Here is a 20,189-nt window from a genome sequence, read left to right as displayed (position 1 = left end):
AAGCCTAACTACGTAAGCAATAAAATATATTCGTCAGACAAGTTTATTTAATATTACCAGTAAAAGTAATCAAACACAAATCAATACATTGAAAATTATAAAAAATGTTTACAACACTAAATGTTGATAAAAAAAATACTAGACCAAGGAATAAATAATGTTACCAAGTAGAGAAGAATAATTTATAGTTTATTTCATATAATAGGTATGTTATATTATATATGGTTAATTAATTTTTGAATCAATTAACAACAACCGTTTGGAAATAAATTAAATCGTTAAAAGTAACTTTTGGCATGTAAGTTATAAGATATAGAATATAGATAGGTATGGTTTTTCATCAATACTTAAATATTCAATACAAAATAAATAGGATATACATACTAGATCCATACATAAAGTTCATCAAGTTTAGTTAAGTAAATTACACACATACATTATAAAGGTTTGACTATTATTAATTTTAAAAACATAGATAGATACCAAAATATACGTGTATGTGATTATAGTTTTAATGTTTTATTATACTTTTCGGCCAAGTTTATTTTTAAAAACAATGAAAGTATACTACATAGTACTTTGGATTATTCATACCTACATTGTTATTATTCAACGGTGCTAAACATTGATATTATTAAATTGTTTTAGGTATCTAAAAAATTATTCTAAACTATATTCTAATATTATTTGTGTATACGTTTTGATTATTATAACTAATATTAATATTTAAGGATTGAGAGGCTTATCCTCATATCCTAAAACCATAACTTGTTGAATTTTATTCTTAATCCATTGCAATGTTGTTTTATCGTTGTATTCAATACATTTTTCATCTCCGCGGAAAAAATAACTCGAATGATGTTCATCCTATACAAAAAATAAAATTAAAATAAGTGTTTTAATCTTTAAAATCATTATTTTTAAATTTACTCACTTGCCGAACTTTGAAAATTAATTTATTTTCTTCAATTGTTGGTACATCTATAATGTTATCAATATAAATACTCCATTCAATTTCCCATGGTCCTTTAGTGCGGTATTTTTCAGCTAAAATTACTCGTCTAAAATAATGTTTAAATTAATAAAACCATTTTTAATATTAAATTATACGTACCTTAATGTAATAAGTAAGACTTTTTTACCCTCTGGAAGGAAACTCACGTGCGCCCAATAACCATCATTTGATAAAGAACGACTCAACATTTTAAACAAATGTAGACCCACAGCTTCATACATAGAATAGCTTTTCATTCCCTAAAACATTTATTTTACTTTTTAAATATTTTATTAGAAATAATTTACACAACAAACCATTGGATTGACATATCTTGGAATTCGTGTACGCATTACTACTTCTTCTCCCGATTCAATAATTCTAAAATCATACAATATGTTTTTTCAATAAATTTGTAAATAATTTTATATATAATACCTTTTAACTCCATCATAAGCCATTGACACCTTGTCGGAAACGTTTGATTTAGACAGGACTGCCAGTAAGTTCCGACCGGGTCCTCTAAAGAACGAATCTGCAGCATTCTCATCCTCTCCACCTTAATATTTTATGTTAAATGAATTATCATAATGCAATCTATATAAACAATACGAATTCTACTCACCAATATGAGGTCTTTGTATTGCACCAGACATAGATAACAAAACAGACATTTCTGTTCCTTTGTGAGCAGAAATCATTCGTTCTGGCAATGGTTCCTCAAAATTCCATTTATCTTCACTTTCAATAGATGTTAATGAATCTTGTTCTTCACTCAAAAAAGGCCCTAAGTATTCCTGTAAAAATAAAAGTTTAATAATACAATAATTTGATATTTAGTGTTAAAGAATGAATAATATTCTGCTTACATCAATATTTGGTTCTTCAATTTGAATTTCATTAATTTCGTAAATGTTTTCTAATACATCCAAATTAAAAATAGAAACATGACATTGTTTTAATAACTGCCGTGCGTAATATTTCAATGCATAACTAAACATTGAATTAAATGAATCTTTATAAATTCCTTTTCGTGTTAAGCTATTCACACTAAAATATTTAAACGGAGTATTAATATAATTTACAACAAACAATTACCAAATCATACTTGAGATTTACGGCTTTTATATCACTTAAACGGTTCGAATGGCCATCAAGTATATACAAAAGAGCATCTGTCGCAAAACTATTGGAGCTCTTCAACGGGCTGAGTTCGGGTACTTTAGCCGAAAAACTTAACTGTACATTAAATGGAGAACAATGGAAATATTCAATGAACACCTTTCCAGATTTTCTACCCTAAAATATATTCATTAATTTCATTGATAATATCATAAATAATGAGGTAATTACATATTATCCAGACTACCAATATCAATTTTTTTTTTTTTAATCTTAAATACGTTGATGATTTAGCCATTAGTAATATGTGCATTTTATTATTTATATTTAAGTTAATAATTGTTGAGCTATTATAGTTACATACTAAAAGCTAATAAAAAAAAAAAAAATAAAAAAAAATTATTTATATTTTTTTTTTTCAGTTGACTTATACAATTCGATTTTATTAAAAAATGAACTTAAGTTGTGAAGGATTGATCTTAGAACTTGGTAAATTTGTTCTGATATGTGGAATTAATTGTGGTAATATGGAATTTTCGACAATCGATGGTTAACATTTAGAAGAACGCCGCATGAGTCACATAATGTAGATTTGCTTTAACTAATCGAGAAGCTATGCTTTATATGTGTACATCTAATCTGAAGTCGGGATATTATGGTTTTTACTTTTCTAATAAATTCAGGATTATGCCAAAGATTGATACTTTTTATTTTTTATTAAGTTTGGTGTTAACATTTCGCAAGTACGAGTGCCATTCATTGTTAATGTGTAAGTAAATTGCGTTAGTTGCATCTAAGTATAGTAAGTATATTATGGTGTTTAAAATTGGCAATGATATTGAAATAATTACATTATGTGCTTCTTTGCCAGCTCTTTTTCAATAGAGAATTTATTGGACTATGGTGTTTTATGTATTACTTAAAATAACCATTATTTTGCATAATTTTCAAAATAAATAAAAATACATGGATACAATTTATTGGCACAGGCAAACAGAGTTGAAAATAATATAGTTATTACTGCAGGGCTAGGATAGTATAGGATTTTGCATTTTTTTTTTTTTTTACAGAATATAGCTTTTCAAGCATAAAATGTGATTTGGTCATCTACGAGTTAAAATATATAGTTTTTATTTTGCATATTTTTGTACTTTTTTGAATTTAGGGTCATTTTTAGCATTTTTAGATCATTTTTTCAATTTTACGGTCATTTTTTTATACTTTATTGAAATCTGGGTTATATTATTATTAATTTTTAATTTTTTTAAATTTTAAATGATCGTTATTGATTGTTATAAGTTATTGTACAAACATATAAAGATACAACATTAAAATAAAATCATAAACATATTTTCTAAAAATATTTATTACTTCAAAATACCAATCGTTTATATGTATAATATAAAATATACTCGTTAGATTAACAGCGCAATAATCGATAATAATGTTCGATTACGTGTTATCTTCATCAATTTATTATTAAATTTAACGTGCCTATATCTGTTCATTATACGTATGATATTCGCTATTATACCAGAAGATAAATTTATTTGTATACTTATAAATAATAATTATTATTTATTAATTTATTAATATAATTATATTTTTTTCGATCATTTTATGAGATCATTTTTTCTTATTGAGTCATTTTTTTTTTTTTTGATCATTTTTTTAGTTTTTATTAGGTAATTTTTTTAGGTTTTTTAGGTCATTAAAATCCTAGCCCTAGTTATTATAGTTATTACTTTGAATTAATATCACAAATTGACAACAAAATCTCATCAATGTGAAAAAAATCAATTTAATTAAATCTTATGAGAGACAAAAAATATTTCTGATAAACAAACCATAATAATTATTAACTAGGTAAGAATTGAATGATATAACAATAACAAAATTATTAATTTTATTCCCATTATTTCATAACCTAGTTATCTACCTAATAATTGCCATTCATAAATTTGAATTTTTTGTTTTCTTTCAAAACAAAATTGATTATCTCGAATACATTGTTGAGAGAAAAAATAGGCAAAATCATTGGTAATTTAATAAGTCATTAATCTATACAGATAATCCAGATAACATGTAAGTTAATAAAATAATGTTTACCAGTGGTTAAAGTGCAGGGGAATTCTTATTTACGGTAATATTATGCGTCCCCTTTAATTTAAGTCTCCAAAGTCTGGAGAGACGCTTAAAAAGAAATTTATCGTAAATGTATATTGCATGTTAATTTTAATAATTTATTAAATGATTTACGCGGACAAACATAATTATTAAAAACCGAATTTAAACATATTTTATTTCACGCGAATAATCTCCACGTTTCTGAAGATGGGAACGTGTACAATAAGCGCGATTATTAAAACGAACGAAATTGTTTTTTCAAAAAGAAGTCAGTTGACTAATGATCATATTTCATCAGTAGCTTTCATTTATTATACTGAACCACCAATTGATAAATTAAATCCTAACATCTATATTAAAACTTGGATATTATATCAGGGAAAAGAAATGCAGATGAACAATGTTGTCCAAAAAGAAAAAAGACGAAGAAGCATCTTATACATCTCTATGGTGATGTTTGAATAATTAGTTACCTATACTTAAAAAATATACTCTTGTATTTATAAATAATATTTATATAGCTTATAATATGTGATTTAATAATTATAATATAAATAAATTATTAAACTGAAAGAATATGAATAGTGATATTTACTATAAATTATTTTTTATTTGTTTTTTTAATGAAACATTTAAAACTAAAATATTAATACATTTTTTTTTTAAATTTCAGACAATAATTGCAATTTATTTTTTACTTAGCAGACATTATATGTTTAAAATCATTTTTCTTGAGAAAAAATTTGATTTTACATACTATTAACAACATTTTTTATGAACAAAGGAGTGTAAAAGAAACAAATTATAGAGGTTTATACCTAGTAGGTTTCTTAAAAAAGTTTGGTTAGATATAGACTTTGAAAAAAAAAACTCAGGAACGCTCCTCAATTTTTGATGACTTTAGTCCCCCCTCAACATTTTTCTACTTTAACCACTGATGATTACAAATTAAATGCTCTTAATCCTTACCGGTGGTATATTAGGTGCATGAAGTGAACTTACATCTTGTCTGAATCTTGCATCTAATGGGCAATTAAAAACTGCCAGAAATGGTGACAAAGTTTTATGCATACTAACCACAAATGTTCGATCAAGTTGTAGAGTAAAATCTTGTAAACTTATATTAAAATATCTAAAGTAATTTTAAAAATATAGTTATTATTTTACTTTTTTGATTAATTAGAAATGGTAAAAGTTTTACATACTTGTAAACATCTAAATGATTAGAAATTGATGTTTTAGTATATGATAATTCTAAAAATGATTTCCCACATTGAGATGTCTTAAATCCAGATGTTTGATACAAAGCAGTTTTAAACGTACAATTCGATAACTGATTGTCCAACTATAGAATTATAATAATATGCATTAAAAATTTAATAAAATAATAATCAATTGTTCTTTTTTTTTAATCTTTATCAATATTAATAGTTTTGTAAACATACTACATAGTACATAGTATATTATATTAATTATTTTGTTTTGAAAACATTTGATTTAAATATAAATAAATTTTAACCGTACTTGAATTCTATGAATTTTGAAGGACATAGTAGTACTTTTTGAAGTCATTTTACATCGGGCCCGTGCAGCAGGGTTATACGAACGACTTAGTTGTCCAAAGAACGGTTTTATCATTTGCATTTTATCAAAATCCACCTTTTAAAACATTAATTAAAAATATATGTTGGAAGTTTGAAAAACTGTATATAATTTTATTACGTGGATATAATCTTTTAAATGTGCTTTTTTATTATCATTTTTCCACATATCTTCTAACCAACATGCTAGTTCGACTGTAAAAGGTTTCCAAACATTTCCTACTCTCACCATCCATTCAGAAGCTGAATCTATTAAACTAACATAGGCTATTTCCTCTGTGTGGACACCATGAGAAGTACTCTAAAACACAAAACTAATGAAAAAACAATTACTTAAAATATTAAGCATATCATACCAATGATAATCCCAGTCCTTCCATGGATACAATTATGTCAATACTAGAATTATTATTTTCAATATTTTTACGCGCTGTAGACGCTATTTTTTCGTCTTGGGTAAAAAGCAATACTCTTTGACCTGTGGCATCAATATAACTAACCCAGTAAACTACAACCTTAGCTTTCTTGGTTCTAGTTAACTAAATCAAATTATTAATCAATCGAAATATTATAAAAAAATGTATAAAAAAAAAACTATAATATTTATTCAAAATATTTTACTGTAGAATGTTGCTCATCAGAATCTGAAGTTTCAGTATTATTTGTGTCAATCAGTTCGAGAGGTTGATTTGTAATTAATTTAATTAAATTTAAATTGTTGTTTGCAGTTTCGGGTGGTTTTATTTGACGGAAACTTATTATTTCTTGTCCAAATCCATCTTTTTCATACTTTGCAACAAAACCTTTAGATTTATTGCTACATACATTCCAATAAAGCACACGTTCTTCAGTAGGATCATCCCAAGTATATAATATAGAGTGATTAGGTTTTAGTAATATTACCTAGATAATTAGGAATTTGTTAATTATTTATATAGTGTAATAACTTTAAGAAAAAAGCATACACATACTTGACCCAAATTTTTTTGATGAATTTTTAGAAAAATTTCATTACACATATTGTCAACTCTTACTGGAGCATCATTTTGACGGAATTTGTGAAAACTTATTAAAAACGGACTTTCACCACCACCTGTTATTTTAACTACAAGAGCTCGCTAAAGAAAAAAACATATTATTTTTACCTTATATAACTTTAATGTTACTATAAATGTTATAATTTTTACTCCTTTATCCATTCTAAGAACGGTCTGTTGTTCTTTTGTAATTGAAAAATGTTGTGATCCAAATTTACTATCTCGAAATTTAACAAACATCCTCATTGTATCAGTTTCAGGCCAAAATGGCAATGTCTTCAATAATAAAATAACATTATTATTAAAACTATTTATAAATTTAATTTGATAATACCTGTCCTTGTAAAATGTCTGTCCATAAATCTGCTTCTTGATTATCCTCCATGAAACGTAAACTTCTGCTGGAACAATTTACTACAGAGAAATTAGGTAAAAATGTAACAATTGTTGTTAAATGAGGACATAAGTGAGATAAAACTGGCTTCATTAAAATTCTATATTTTTTCTGTCGCTCTTTATCTTTACAAATTACAAGTCCGGGGCAGTATACTGTATCCATTGAAAATGCTGAAGACCAATTTGAATGATATGCCCTAAGTTTTATGTATCTCTTTTTTAAGTGTTTGTAAGAAAACAAAATTGGTTCTTCAGTGTGTGATTCATACACAATATCTGATCGTGAACCCTAAAATATGAAATATTATTGATCCACATGTCACTTTCAAATCTCAGTAAAAATAAATTTTAATATTACCCTTAATTGTAATGGTAGTCCTGTCTTATTTACGATCCAATATGGTGAATGTATAAAAATACGACAAGAATCTTCATTAGTAATTTTTATTGCGATTTTTAAATGCTTGTTACCACCATCAGTGTCATGTTCAGTACTCATGTTAACAGTTTTTTCATTCATATCTTTTCGTAAGCTAAAGCTTCCGGACCAAGATATACCAAGATATGATGGTACAATTAAATCAGTTTTTAAAACTCTATGTGTAATATTTAACATATAAACATCAATCTTCTCAGAAGCTTCAATATGGTGTTTGAAATTCGGGAAACTAAATTCTATTGCAAATGGTAGAAAATTATGTATGACCACTGGTGGAACTGCTCTTAGTGTATAATTTGGAACTGATCTTGAAGCACGATTAAATACTGGTTCTCCTTCCTCACAAACAACCTAAATATGATTAATATTATGTAATAATAATTAACAGACAACAATTAAATAAGTGTATCATGTTCTAACCCGAACAGAAAAATTTGGTTGATCATCAGCTTTAGATGTGGCACATACTAATTCTTTTACACAACTAGTATCAACTGACAAATCTGGCCACCAAACACCACTATCACTTACAAGATAGTTTCTAAAATAATTGTTTCAAGAAAATATTACTCAATAAATACAGGCTTTTTATAGGTACTTTAACTTACTGCAAATTAGCAGGAGATAAGAACAATTTCGAATGATATGCTAAAGCTATTGGTACATTAAAAACTGATCCAGCTTCAAGAATTGCCAAAGTACATATAGATTCAAAAGGATTGTCAGACTCTTCTACAACTCCAGAATCCATTTCAAAAGTATCTATTGCTTCTGTGTGATTATAATGAATCATTAAAGGATATGATGTATCATTTTTCAACTAAAACATAAATCAGTCATTAAAAATTATGAAATAAAATTATTAATATAATTGTATACCATGAGAGGTGATCTTATTGTTATTATGTGGCTCAGCTTTTTTGACACTACAGATAACATAATCCAATACCGTGTGTCATTTTTTATAGGAGAAAGAGCATGTAGTTTATTACATGTACGTTTAGGACAAACCACAATCAAGTCATCAAAACCTGTAAATTTTTATTTTTTTATAACATACATTTTTTTTTTTATAAATAATAAATTTAATTTTACCTTCAACTTTTATGTTAAGTTGATAGTCAGTAATTTTCTTGTACATCATTTCACTAGAATTGTCATCAATGTTATTGTAATTATTTTTTTTGGTCAAATTATTAACAAAAGTACAATCATTAGACATACTAGAAAAAAAAAATATAATTTTATAGATCAAAATCTCAAATTCCTAGATTAACAGAATTTTATATTGCTGTAGTTTATAAAATAATCCATATAGATAGTAGACAGAAATATGTACTAAATATTATGCAATTATATTATAAAATTTAAAAAATAATTTCAGTCACACTTATACAGTTTTACATTATTTTATCTAACCTTTGTCTTGATATTGAAGATGTTCTAGATCCATCAATAGCTTCTAAGATTTTTTCTAATCCTCTCTGAAACATAAATACACGAATTAACTAAATTTTATGAATTAAAAACTCAAATAGTTTATCCAACTGAAATATGTTTTTAAATTTTTCAATAAACATGCTATTAATATTAAGGTGAAAAAAAACTATAATTTTTAAATTTTATTGTATTTCAAAAGGTTAATTCTATTTGATTGTAAGTTTTTTTAGTCATTATACTTATTTGGATTATTTATAACTTTTATAAAATTAAATTTTAACTGTAATGACAAAGTATGAGGTCTTCTATAATGTGAATATTATACAAATTTTAAATAATCAAAATAAATTTTAATAGTTTTGTAGGTAATTTATTATGTAAATAATTAATTAAATAACAAATATTTATACTATGAATTTAAAAATGCAGGTACTTATCTATAACATATTAACATTTATCATTCAAATATTATTCTTCATTTGTGTACCCAATTATTCATTTTTAATTATCATATAAATATAATGAAATATATATTATTTACCTCAGTTTTTTGATACAACATAATAATAGATCTCACTGCTAAGTCGTTAACAAGAACAAAACTTTCAGTTGAATCACAATCATCAGTTTTTGGATTATACAATGATTTTATCAATGTGTCAATAACAGATATATTAGCTGGAGTAAAAGATACTTCTAGCCTTTCTGTTTCAATAATTATATATGTTGATGTTTCTAGTTCTTCGGAATCATGTTCTAAACCAGAATCACTAGATTCACCTTAAAACATATTAATGTCAAAATAAACTCAATTAAGTTGATTATAATAAATTATTTCTCTAAAAAATTACTTCTTTTTTTCTTTAAAATTCTCTCTTGTATAATATTTCTGGATTCTTGTTCAACTACACTTTCATCACTAGAATCTGAATTTGTTAAATCGTCATCACTAAATTCACTAAATAAAATATGTTCAAATTAAAATTCATATCTTTTAAAATGCTGTTTCTATTATTTAACATACTCAGAAATTAAATGTGTAACAGCTTTAGCTAATTTATCCATTACTCCAGTGTCCTGATCTGAATCTGAATCATCAGAATACCATTTTTCAAGTGAAGTTTCTACACAAATATATTTATTTTTTATATTATAAAAAAAAATTTTTAAGCTCTTATATTTATTAAATAACAATTAACACTATACTAATTACCCCTCGATTTCACTATTTTTCTAATAAATTTCATTTCAGCTTCACTTTCATCATCTGAACTTTCACTCTCGCCTTCCGCAATAGATTGATGAGATGATTGTACCATTTCACCCAGATCAATGTTTTTTAAATTAAACTTTCCCAAAAAACCCTATAAATTACAAAACATATTTAAAATACTTATTTTCCATTTTTAATAATAATTTTTTTTATTTTTGCTGGTTACATACTTTCAATGTCATATTCCAAGGCTCAATAAATGGTTCCCAAACACTCAAATTACAATTATAATAAGAAGCTTTTAAATTTAGAATCCCTAAAATTTAAATATATTATAAAACATAATTATATACAACTCAAAAACTTTGATATACATACCATTTAAATGAAACTGATCTGACCAATCTTTTACTAGAACCTTTAATGATGATTTTAACATGATCATAGGAATGTCTTCTAAATCCAGTTCTTCTATTTCTAAAGATACATTTATATCTTGTACATAGAGTTCAAGATTTTCTGATTTCACATCTATAGTATCAGAAAATTTTGATAAGAAAAATGAAAAAAATGTTCCTTTAGACACCATTTTGTTAGGTATATAACTAGGTGTAATGGGTTTTGGAGTCCATAAATCATCGTTTTTAAACTCCCAATAAGATGAACCACCAAAATCAAAATGATCATCATAATTTAATTCAATGAAATCTATGACCTTTAAAATAAAACAACATTTATTTTATACTAATTATTTTTAGTTTACAATTTACTTTTAAACAGTTTTAAAATATTGAAAAATAAATGATTACATTGAGAATAATGTGAACTGTACTAGTTGACAAATGTACATTTAGTGGACTAGAACGAATTAAAATTTCAATTGTATCACGGTCTCCTGATTTTAAAGTTCTTGAAAACTCTATGTCACATGGATGCAAAACCTATGTATTTCAAAAAATATAAACAGCATATATTAAATAGTGTATTAATAAAATTAATATCATAATATACAATATATATATATACCATCTTCTCAGCTCTTCTTTTTTTTGATGCTGCTAAAATATGAAAATTGGATAATGAACAAACAAGTCGCTCTTCGTGTCCTGGATGACGACCATAATCTAAAAGAAACTCTGTTCGGCATAAAAGTACTTGATCTCGAATATCTAATTCTTCTATTCCAGGAGGTAATATTGCTATTTCAGGACGACCAAAACGAACAGATATTGTTAAAGCTAAATAAAAATTAAACTATTCATTATTTAGTAATACTTAATTTATATTAGAATGATTTATTGTTATATGTTATAATTTTACCTGATTGTTTTTCAATATTCAAATGTTTTCTGTCAACTGATGGCTTTTCATTTCGGTATTTCCTATAACCATCTATATTAACCATTGGAGATACCAAGATGCCATCAGTATTTTTTCTTTTTGTTGGTAAAGAGTCAAATACAAACTGTGATAATTCCATAAAAAATGGAACAGAGACATTCAATCTTGTTTTATCCAAATGAATATGAATTGTTCTATCACCTGAATATGTCTTTTCAAAAGACAAGTCAAATAATGGAGGAGTTGATACAGATATATGTACTTCATTAGATGAATCTGATGGACCAATAGGTTCAAAAATCCTAAAAATAAGTTTAATTTGTATTAAAACATTTTAAATATTATTAAACTATTAAATTATTGAAAAATACTGACATTTTTTCAGATTTATTATGTCTCCTAGTGTCTTCTAACAGACATCGTTGTACTGTAGTATTTAAAACAACTCTATCGTCTGAAAACATATCTATCTTGATATTTATTTCATCCAAATAAAATCTACACAATGAATGATTTATATCTCTTATTGGAGAACTTAATATCTGTTAAGGTTTTAATATTAAAAAATTTAAAAAAATGTATTAATTTATTATTAAAATAAATCAAAATGCTATATATTTACTTCATCTGAATTTGCAAAAAGTGCAATTTGAACACAATCTATAGAAAATTTGAAATCAATTTCATGAATAGAGATTTCTTGATTGAAAAACACTTGTATTTTTTTTAAATCTTGATCTTCTAAGATCCCAGAAATGTGTGGTATCATCATATGGTATATTTCATCGATACAATTACCATACTCAAAATTATCTGCCCAAACTTGTAAAAATGTTGCAAAATCTTTTTGTCCCAAATTAATTTGAACATTATCAATTCCTCCATTCATCCAATACAAAAGATTGCTTGAAGTATTTCTTTTAATGTTCAAACGGATTCCAAAAGGTTCTACCATTGGTTCCTATAACAAAAATAAAATTGATTCTTTTATTCTATAGATACTTATTTATTATATTTAATTATCTATTGATGTACCTGAGTAACGACTGTTCCATCTAATGTCATAATAGCTCTAGATACATTAATTGCATTCCAATTAATTAAAATATTATCAACAATATCTAAATTGTCATAATCTTTTTTTGATTGCTCTTTAAAAAAGTTTTCTACAGTAAGATCTCCTAAACTGCATAAAATTACATTGGGAGAGGTACAATTCTGAGGGAATAATACAACAGGAAAGTGTAAACATATTGACAGATGCATTTTACTCTTCCATCCATTTCGAAAATCTGGAGTAAACGGGAACAAAACTTTACGTAAACGTCGACCAAAATCAACGAGTTCTTCAGAAATAATAGGCTCCATGAAATACTAAATTTAAAAAAATATATATTTTAATAATAAGGCTAAAATTGGTACCTGTATTATTAGTCATTAATATTCATACACATACTTGAAAATCTAATAAAATACTGCATAAAACTGTTATATGTACTTGTCCTATGTACAATTTAATACTCCCATCTGATTTTACATCATCTTTCTGTGCTTCAATGTTTGTTTTATAAAGTCTGGGATTATGCCGCACATATTTAAATTCCAAAAGCTTATCTTCGTCTGTATATAGTACCTATAAAATATTTTTATTCATATAGTTGAATATTTTTTTAATTCATTAAAATTAAAATTTACCTTAGGATACAAAGTAATTTCAGATAAATCATCAATGCTCATATTCATGACATAAAATCTAAATACCATCCGATCATTTGCTTTAAACGTGCAATCACTTTCTAAGCCACCAATCTAATTTACAAATATACAATAATGAATATTATAAAGCTATTTAGGAACTCATCTTAAGAAAAATTTACCTTAACATCCAAAAATTCTAATCCAGTATCACAAATTAATACATTTAAATTTGAAATTCTAGCAGAATAACTAAACTTTGTTGCTCCTTGCGGTACAGGTGGATCGTGGTTAGAAAAACAATTGTTTACATAATTTTGAATATTTTCAGTTGTTAAAGATGTAAAAATATGTCTACTATAAAATCTAAGAAAGATATATTTTTAAAATAGGGTCAAAAAATGATTATCAGCTTAAATTAAAAAACTCACTTTTGTATAATATATTGTAAATATTTGTAAAATATTATAAATGCAGTCCTATGAAACACAAATGATACTTGATTTAAATCTAATACAAGAGACTTTTCTACGCTATGGAAATGACTTTTGAAATCAGGACAATCAGCTTTTACCTAAAAATAAATGTATTCAATTATAGCATTATATACCTAAAAGAATTATACATGAAAAAAACTTATATACTTTTCTGTAAAGTAAATTAATAGATTCTTGTACTAAACAATTGGATGTTATTGAAAATAATTGAACACATTCACCACTTTTACAAACATGTTGTAAATCAGATAAAATAATTGATCCAATTGACATTTGTACTGCTGGTCCATACTCCATAATTGCCAAATCACAACAAAAACGTTTAAATGTCAAATTTAGAAATGAATTATCTGTTTTATTGTTTGAATAATGGAAATTAATAGAAATCTAAAAAAAAAAAAATTATAAACAAGGATACAACATTTTAATTTAAAAAAATCTACTTCTCCCATGACACATCTGAAAAGAGATGTTATAGTATTATTTGGAGACACATTATCATCAAAACCTGGTAAATCAACTGTACGAGCCCAGAGTTCAGCAAATTCCTCATCACTAATTTCTGATGATACAATACTTCTAAAAAAAAAAAAAAATAGTAAATTATAGTTATTCATTCATAATCAAACAATTCTGATATAAAAATTAAAAGGTAAGTTACTAAAAAGATACCATTTGATTCTATTTTATATTTATATATATTGAATCAAATTAAAAAAAAATCAGTTAAGTATTACTAATAATAAACTAAGATGTAGATTAAAAGATCTCTGTCTTATACATGCATGGTATAGTTAACTTACATATCTAGTTCTTAATTCTTACTACAGATTATAACTTATTTAAAGATAACATTAGAAAAAATAAATAAATTATCAAATTTTCAACGGAAATTATAATCTGTACTCATGAGAAGTTTTGTTTTTTTCATATTTTATTTTATAATAAGTTAAGTAGATTGGTATTTGAATAATTTAAATAATATATTAAAATATAATAATTTCAAATTCATTTAATTTGTAAGATAAAATATAAAGAAAAAATGATTTACTCAAACACAGATTCTGAAAATTTGACATATAAATTTTCTCTAATATTAATTATAAATAAACCATAATAAGAATCTGGTTACTGGTTAGTCGATCTATTATATTATTTATACAACATGTATGCAAGAGTAAAATGGAAACAACATATACGAGTACGATGTCCTCATAATGATAAGTTCAAATAGATAGATACCTTAAGAAATATCATTGGACAGAAGACATTCGATTCTCTTAAAACTGAAGATATAACTCTTACTCTTTATACTTATTTTAACTATTTACTTTCCTATTGTATTCTGTATATTATACAAATTGTAATGTATTATTTTAATAATAAAAAAGGTATCTTAAAAAAAAAAAATTTAACAACATTACAGAATTAGGAGAAAAGTAGTTAGTGAACCGCATGAAGTCCAGTAAGTTGATATTCTATGAAATCTGCAATTGTCTCTTGTACTTAACCAGAAGTTTAGATGACTAAGACAGCAGACACTCATACATATCGCCAAAGACACATACCAGAAAGATAATTCTTCATTTTCATGTTTTAACAAAATTGAAATGTATACAGTCGTAGAAAGTAGGGGACTTCCTAAAATACCTATATACAAAAAGGGGTTCTCAACCCTCGTTCAATTTAAGTTTTAGCTAGGTGCCCTCGGCTTAATTCTTAATAATAATATTAAACACTGATTTAGAAAATTTGACCAGTCAGAATATCATAATAAGGCTTGCAAAGACAATACATAAATAACTAATCAATTTAATTAATTTTTGACAACTAAAAAACATAGAGCATAATATCGTGTGTTATAACATGACATATTATTACATAATATATTGATATATGTTCATTATAATATATATTACATATACCTATATATTGACTACAGGTATTGAGGTAGTAGGTATATATCTATACAACTAAATGTACTTATATGAACTACCTAATATAATATGTATGATCATTCACCTATTCTTTTGTAAAAAATTTACTAAAAATCATAACTTTAACTACTGTTTAGTAAAAGAAATTTTTTACCTAAATAATGTTTAAATAGTATAATATTTTCATAACTTACCTTTTGTCTACAGCCTTAAATGCTTTTTTTACTTCTGCTCTTTCCTCGGTTGATCTGGTACTAATGCCTTTAAATTTTTGATACAATGCCAATGTAGATTTCAATTCTTGTAATTCATCCATCTTTTGATGCAAACTTATCTATATAAGTAATCAAATTTATTTTAAATTTAGAAAGTTGTGTTATTATAGTGTTGTATTAGCAAATATTATAATATATTAATATAGTATGATATAGTCTGATGGTGTATACAACCACATCAATAATTATATCCTTAGGTTTAATTAAATGTTTAGATCACTAACCATATCTAATGCATAGATTTCATCATCATCGCTATAATGTTTTTTTAATGTTGCTAAAGAAATATGGTTTGTAGGTATTGGTGTATTTTCAATAAAGTCTAAAATGGAGTCAACCTTTTGATCAGATAAGTTGAGCCTAACACTTTGTACAGATATATTAATTTTTCTTTTTGCTAATTGTTTGTATTCTGGTCTTATGCTATTTGATATGACAATTTGTGTAATGGTCTTTCCCAAAAGGTGTGATGCTGAATCCATTTGATTTTTTAAACTTCTCCAATCATTTTCTAAAAATCACAGTATACAAACACATTTATATTAATATATTTTAATAACTAAACCATAATAATATGTAATACTTATAAAAATACAACATATAAACATAAGAGTTTTAAAATTGTGAACCTAATTAAAAAAAAATATTAACCTGAATTACAAAATATTAATTGAAACCCATCAATATCAACATGATATCGATCATAGAGTTTTTCTTCCATTTCCATTTGTGTGACATCGTCTAAACAAATAGTTTCTGGTTGTAAGTCGCTTTTGATTTTAAGGCCACCAAAATCAATCACCATTATATTTTCACCCCTACCATAAAATACATTATAATTTAAAATAAGTTCAATTAATTTCAAATTTTAAATTAAAATATTACATACTTTTGAATGGAGCCAAATTCTGGAAGTACAACACATGGTAATTGAAGATCAACGTTTAATAGAATTTTTCTAAACTTGGATTCTGGTCTGTTTGAATTAAATAGTTTTACAAATGTTTTAGAAATTGTATGGGAAAACTTTTCAATAGCAGATTCGATGTTTATTTTTTGATTGTAATAAAAGAAGCTAAGTAATGCAGATATGGCAAACTGTATAAAAAAAAATATAGACAATTTTTATAAAAATAATAAATTTTGAATTAAAAACTTACTTCATGATATACAACTTCTATTGATTCTGATGTAATATTCAATCCATAATCTGCTTCTGAGTTGAGTGGATTTTTTTCAAAGTCAATACTCAAAAAATATTTTGATGAATTTCCTAGTAAATTTATAGGTTTAGTAATTCATTTTAAATTTAATTACAAAATATTTACCTCTCATCGCACATGTATCAATTATTGAAACCAAACTATACTCAACAGGAGCTTCTACATTTATACTTTCAATTCTAGTAGAAATCTTATATGCTTTAGCAGATGGTCTAGTTTCAAGACTACTCATTAAATGGCCGATTGTAATTACCATTAATTCGTTAGAACCACTTATTAAACTAACTAGACAGTTAGCTATAGTTAAGTTTATCTTATGTTCTAAACAAATTAATTTATATTATTGTACTAATAATAAATAACAATTGTAATTTACACACATACCTATGTATTGCTTAGGTTTATCATGTTTAGGGGTTTCTGATCCACCAGTCTTATATAGTAAATCATTAAGTCGATCTTTTTCTGATTGACTAAGTAAATTCCAAAATGTTTTAGATTTATCAGATGTTAAACATAGACGGTACCTGGGCTTAGCATTTATTGGATCCCACCATTTTGGCTGAGATTCTTGAATTGTAACACTTTCCGGATTTTCTTCACAAAGCTATTTAAAGTAAATTTAATACAACTTCTTGTAAAAAAATGTTAGTACCAAACCTCAATTTTAGCATGTTCTCTAGCCAAGACTAAATTAAAAATATCCAATTCATCTTCAAGCATTTGCAAATCTATTTTTAATTCAGTATCATTTGGATTTACAAGAACTTTTTTAAACACATTTATGTAACTTTTATAATTTTTTCTGAAACATACATAAATAAATAATTTAAACTTAAACAAATGTAATTTTATTTTTATTTTTCATTTATTTAAATGAATATTTACCTATGTTTTTTAATTTTGCTCCATAGAAATGTAACTCTCTGTCGTAAAACACATTTATAGGCATACATCCACCAACTTTTATTATCTTTTAGGTCAGTATTTGTAGGGCGAACATCCCGATATAATCTATAGTAGGCATGGAAAACCAATTAAAATATACTGTAAATATAATGTATTTACTTAATAGATTGTAAATACATTAAACTTTATATCTTTGTTCTATAATATGCATAGTTAGATTATCTGCTTACTATTATATTTATTATTACTTATTTTAATACATTATTCTACTCTACATATTAATATTTTTGTTCTATATAACTAACTATATTTAATTTATATATATTATTTATCTGATCAATTGAATTTTCACTCATTTTATTCAAATAATATATATTGTTATAAAATTGCATTTTGACTTAAAAAATTATGATTTGTATAAGCATAATTGAAATAAATAGATAATAAAGTTATGCATTTAATAAATATTTTATATTAATCTATTATAAATTAATTAACCTATTAATCTCTGCTAATTTCATAAACTCTGTGGTTTCCATCAGTGCTACAAACTGTTTCCTAGACATTTGTAAAGCTGCATCTTGGAGAACAAAGTCAACAAGTAATTTAGGAACTCTGACTTCATTTGACTTATTGACAATAATTTTTATTTTTAAAACGACTGGCTTCAATACTAATCAAACAAAAATTAATGAATTTAATTTACATATACAAGTATTATATCAAGTAACTTGTAAATAGAAATACTCACTAAATTCCAAGGGTTCTTCATTAATGTTAAAGTTATTAAGACCTGATCTCATTAAATCTTGCCAATCTGATACCATAGTTTTATTAGTATACAATAAAGTTGAACACATTGTATTACAATAAAATGAAGCAGAATCAATTTTGACAATTTGATACACTGAAGTCTGCCCAGGTTGCTGTGACAAAATTGGTTTCCATTTGCTGAAATTAAAAAAGAATATCAGTTTAATAACAAATTAAAATAAAATATAATCTATAACTTGTTGGTTGTTTCCAATGAAATTGATTGTATACATAGGCCTAGAGCTCTTGGTGAATCTTTATTAGTCACTGAATCTTCAAATCGAATATGAATACCTCTGATATAAATTTGCAAATTATTCATGATAGTTGTTATAAGAGTTTCAAGAAACCCGCCATTTTCTATCAAACCTAATTATGTATACATATAAATAAAATATAATTTTTCAAAATTATAAAATATTAGGAAGGTACCTGCTATTAATTATTAGAAACTAATTACTATAATATTCATACTAACCATTTCCAAATATTGATAAATTGTCTATGCTTTCTAAAATTCTTTTCTTTGCAGCTCTTGCCAAACGTTTTTCCAATTCCGTATCCCATTCTCTATCAATAACTTGCCCGGCGACTATGAATATTTCCTAAATTTGAATTAATTGATAACAGTATATATTTTAAATTTATATTTAAATTATAATTATATACTTCAATTTTTATAACTATTGGTTGGCTGGATAGTCCATTCCATGGTATGTTCACATTGAATTTTCCTATTGATCCAGCTTTCACTTCTATAGGTAATCCAAACTCATACTAAAATCAAAAACGATCATAATATTTTTTATTTAAGTATCAATAAATATAAATGCCTTACCAATGCTTCAGTTTTTAACTTTAAATTAGATAAAAAAACATTTCCTCCGAATATGCCCACATTTAAGTTTTCCAAGTCCAAATCTTCTATATACTTGCCCAAGTATCTGTTCAATAACGATGCAACAATACCCTCAAACATGGTTTAAGGATTTTTGCATAAAATGCGATTTAGTTTCAATTTTTGATATACATATTATATTTAAATGATTGTAAGCGAAAAAGTTCCGTATGGAACTTAAGACTGATGCATGTGGTGAACCCTGGTGAGAAGCTTTGAAAGTTCGAACATT

At 25.3% G+C, this 20,189-nt stretch overlaps 1 protein-coding gene across 1 annotated transcript; it reads right to left on the bottom strand.

Annotated features, from left to right (window-relative positions):
• Positions 1-286: 286 nt before the first annotated feature.
• Positions 287-20,133, bottom strand: LOC112601554 (vacuolar protein sorting-associated protein 13A-like). Its single transcript, XM_025349244.1, has 56 exons — positions 19,898-20,133; positions 19,729-19,836; positions 19,538-19,664; positions 19,257-19,428; positions 18,998-19,197; positions 18,745-18,919; positions 18,226-18,351; positions 17,998-18,142; positions 17,722-17,944; positions 17,443-17,658; positions 17,275-17,387; positions 17,004-17,212; positions 16,766-16,932; positions 16,339-16,625; positions 16,034-16,173; positions 14,346-14,481; positions 14,050-14,289; positions 13,837-13,979; positions 13,588-13,771; positions 13,406-13,519; positions 13,167-13,343; positions 12,746-13,084; positions 12,333-12,671; positions 12,086-12,252; positions 11,690-12,012; positions 11,396-11,607; positions 11,179-11,310; positions 10,748-11,084; positions 10,600-10,685; positions 10,370-10,520; positions 10,181-10,280; positions 10,008-10,114; positions 9,698-9,936; positions 9,136-9,200; positions 8,812-8,939; positions 8,596-8,747; positions 8,325-8,536; positions 8,137-8,257; positions 7,636-8,067; positions 7,216-7,566; positions 7,032-7,157; positions 6,816-6,962; positions 6,466-6,747; positions 6,201-6,383; positions 5,966-6,145; positions 5,768-5,902; positions 5,449-5,588; positions 5,213-5,375; positions 2,103-2,293; positions 1,864-2,044; positions 1,620-1,791; positions 1,433-1,553; positions 1,312-1,375; positions 1,115-1,254; positions 935-1,061; positions 287-867 (listed from the first exon to the last, which is right to left on the bottom strand). Exons 1-56 carry the CDS (start codon positions 20,036-20,038, stop codon positions 727-729), a joined length of 10,029 nt encoding a protein of 3,342 aa, XP_025205029.1. The 5' UTR covers positions 20,039-20,133; the 3' UTR covers positions 287-726.
• Between the last annotated feature and the right edge of the window lie 56 nt (positions 20,134-20,189).

Source organism: Melanaphis sacchari, unplaced genomic scaffold, assembly GCF_002803265.2.
Source record: "Melanaphis sacchari strain LSU unplaced genomic scaffold, SCAv2.0 Contig79_pilon_pilon, whole genome shotgun sequence".
NCBI lineage: Eukaryota > Metazoa > Arthropoda > Insecta > Hemiptera > Aphididae > Melanaphis > Melanaphis sacchari.
This window is presented reverse-complemented; position numbering and strand designations above follow the sequence as displayed.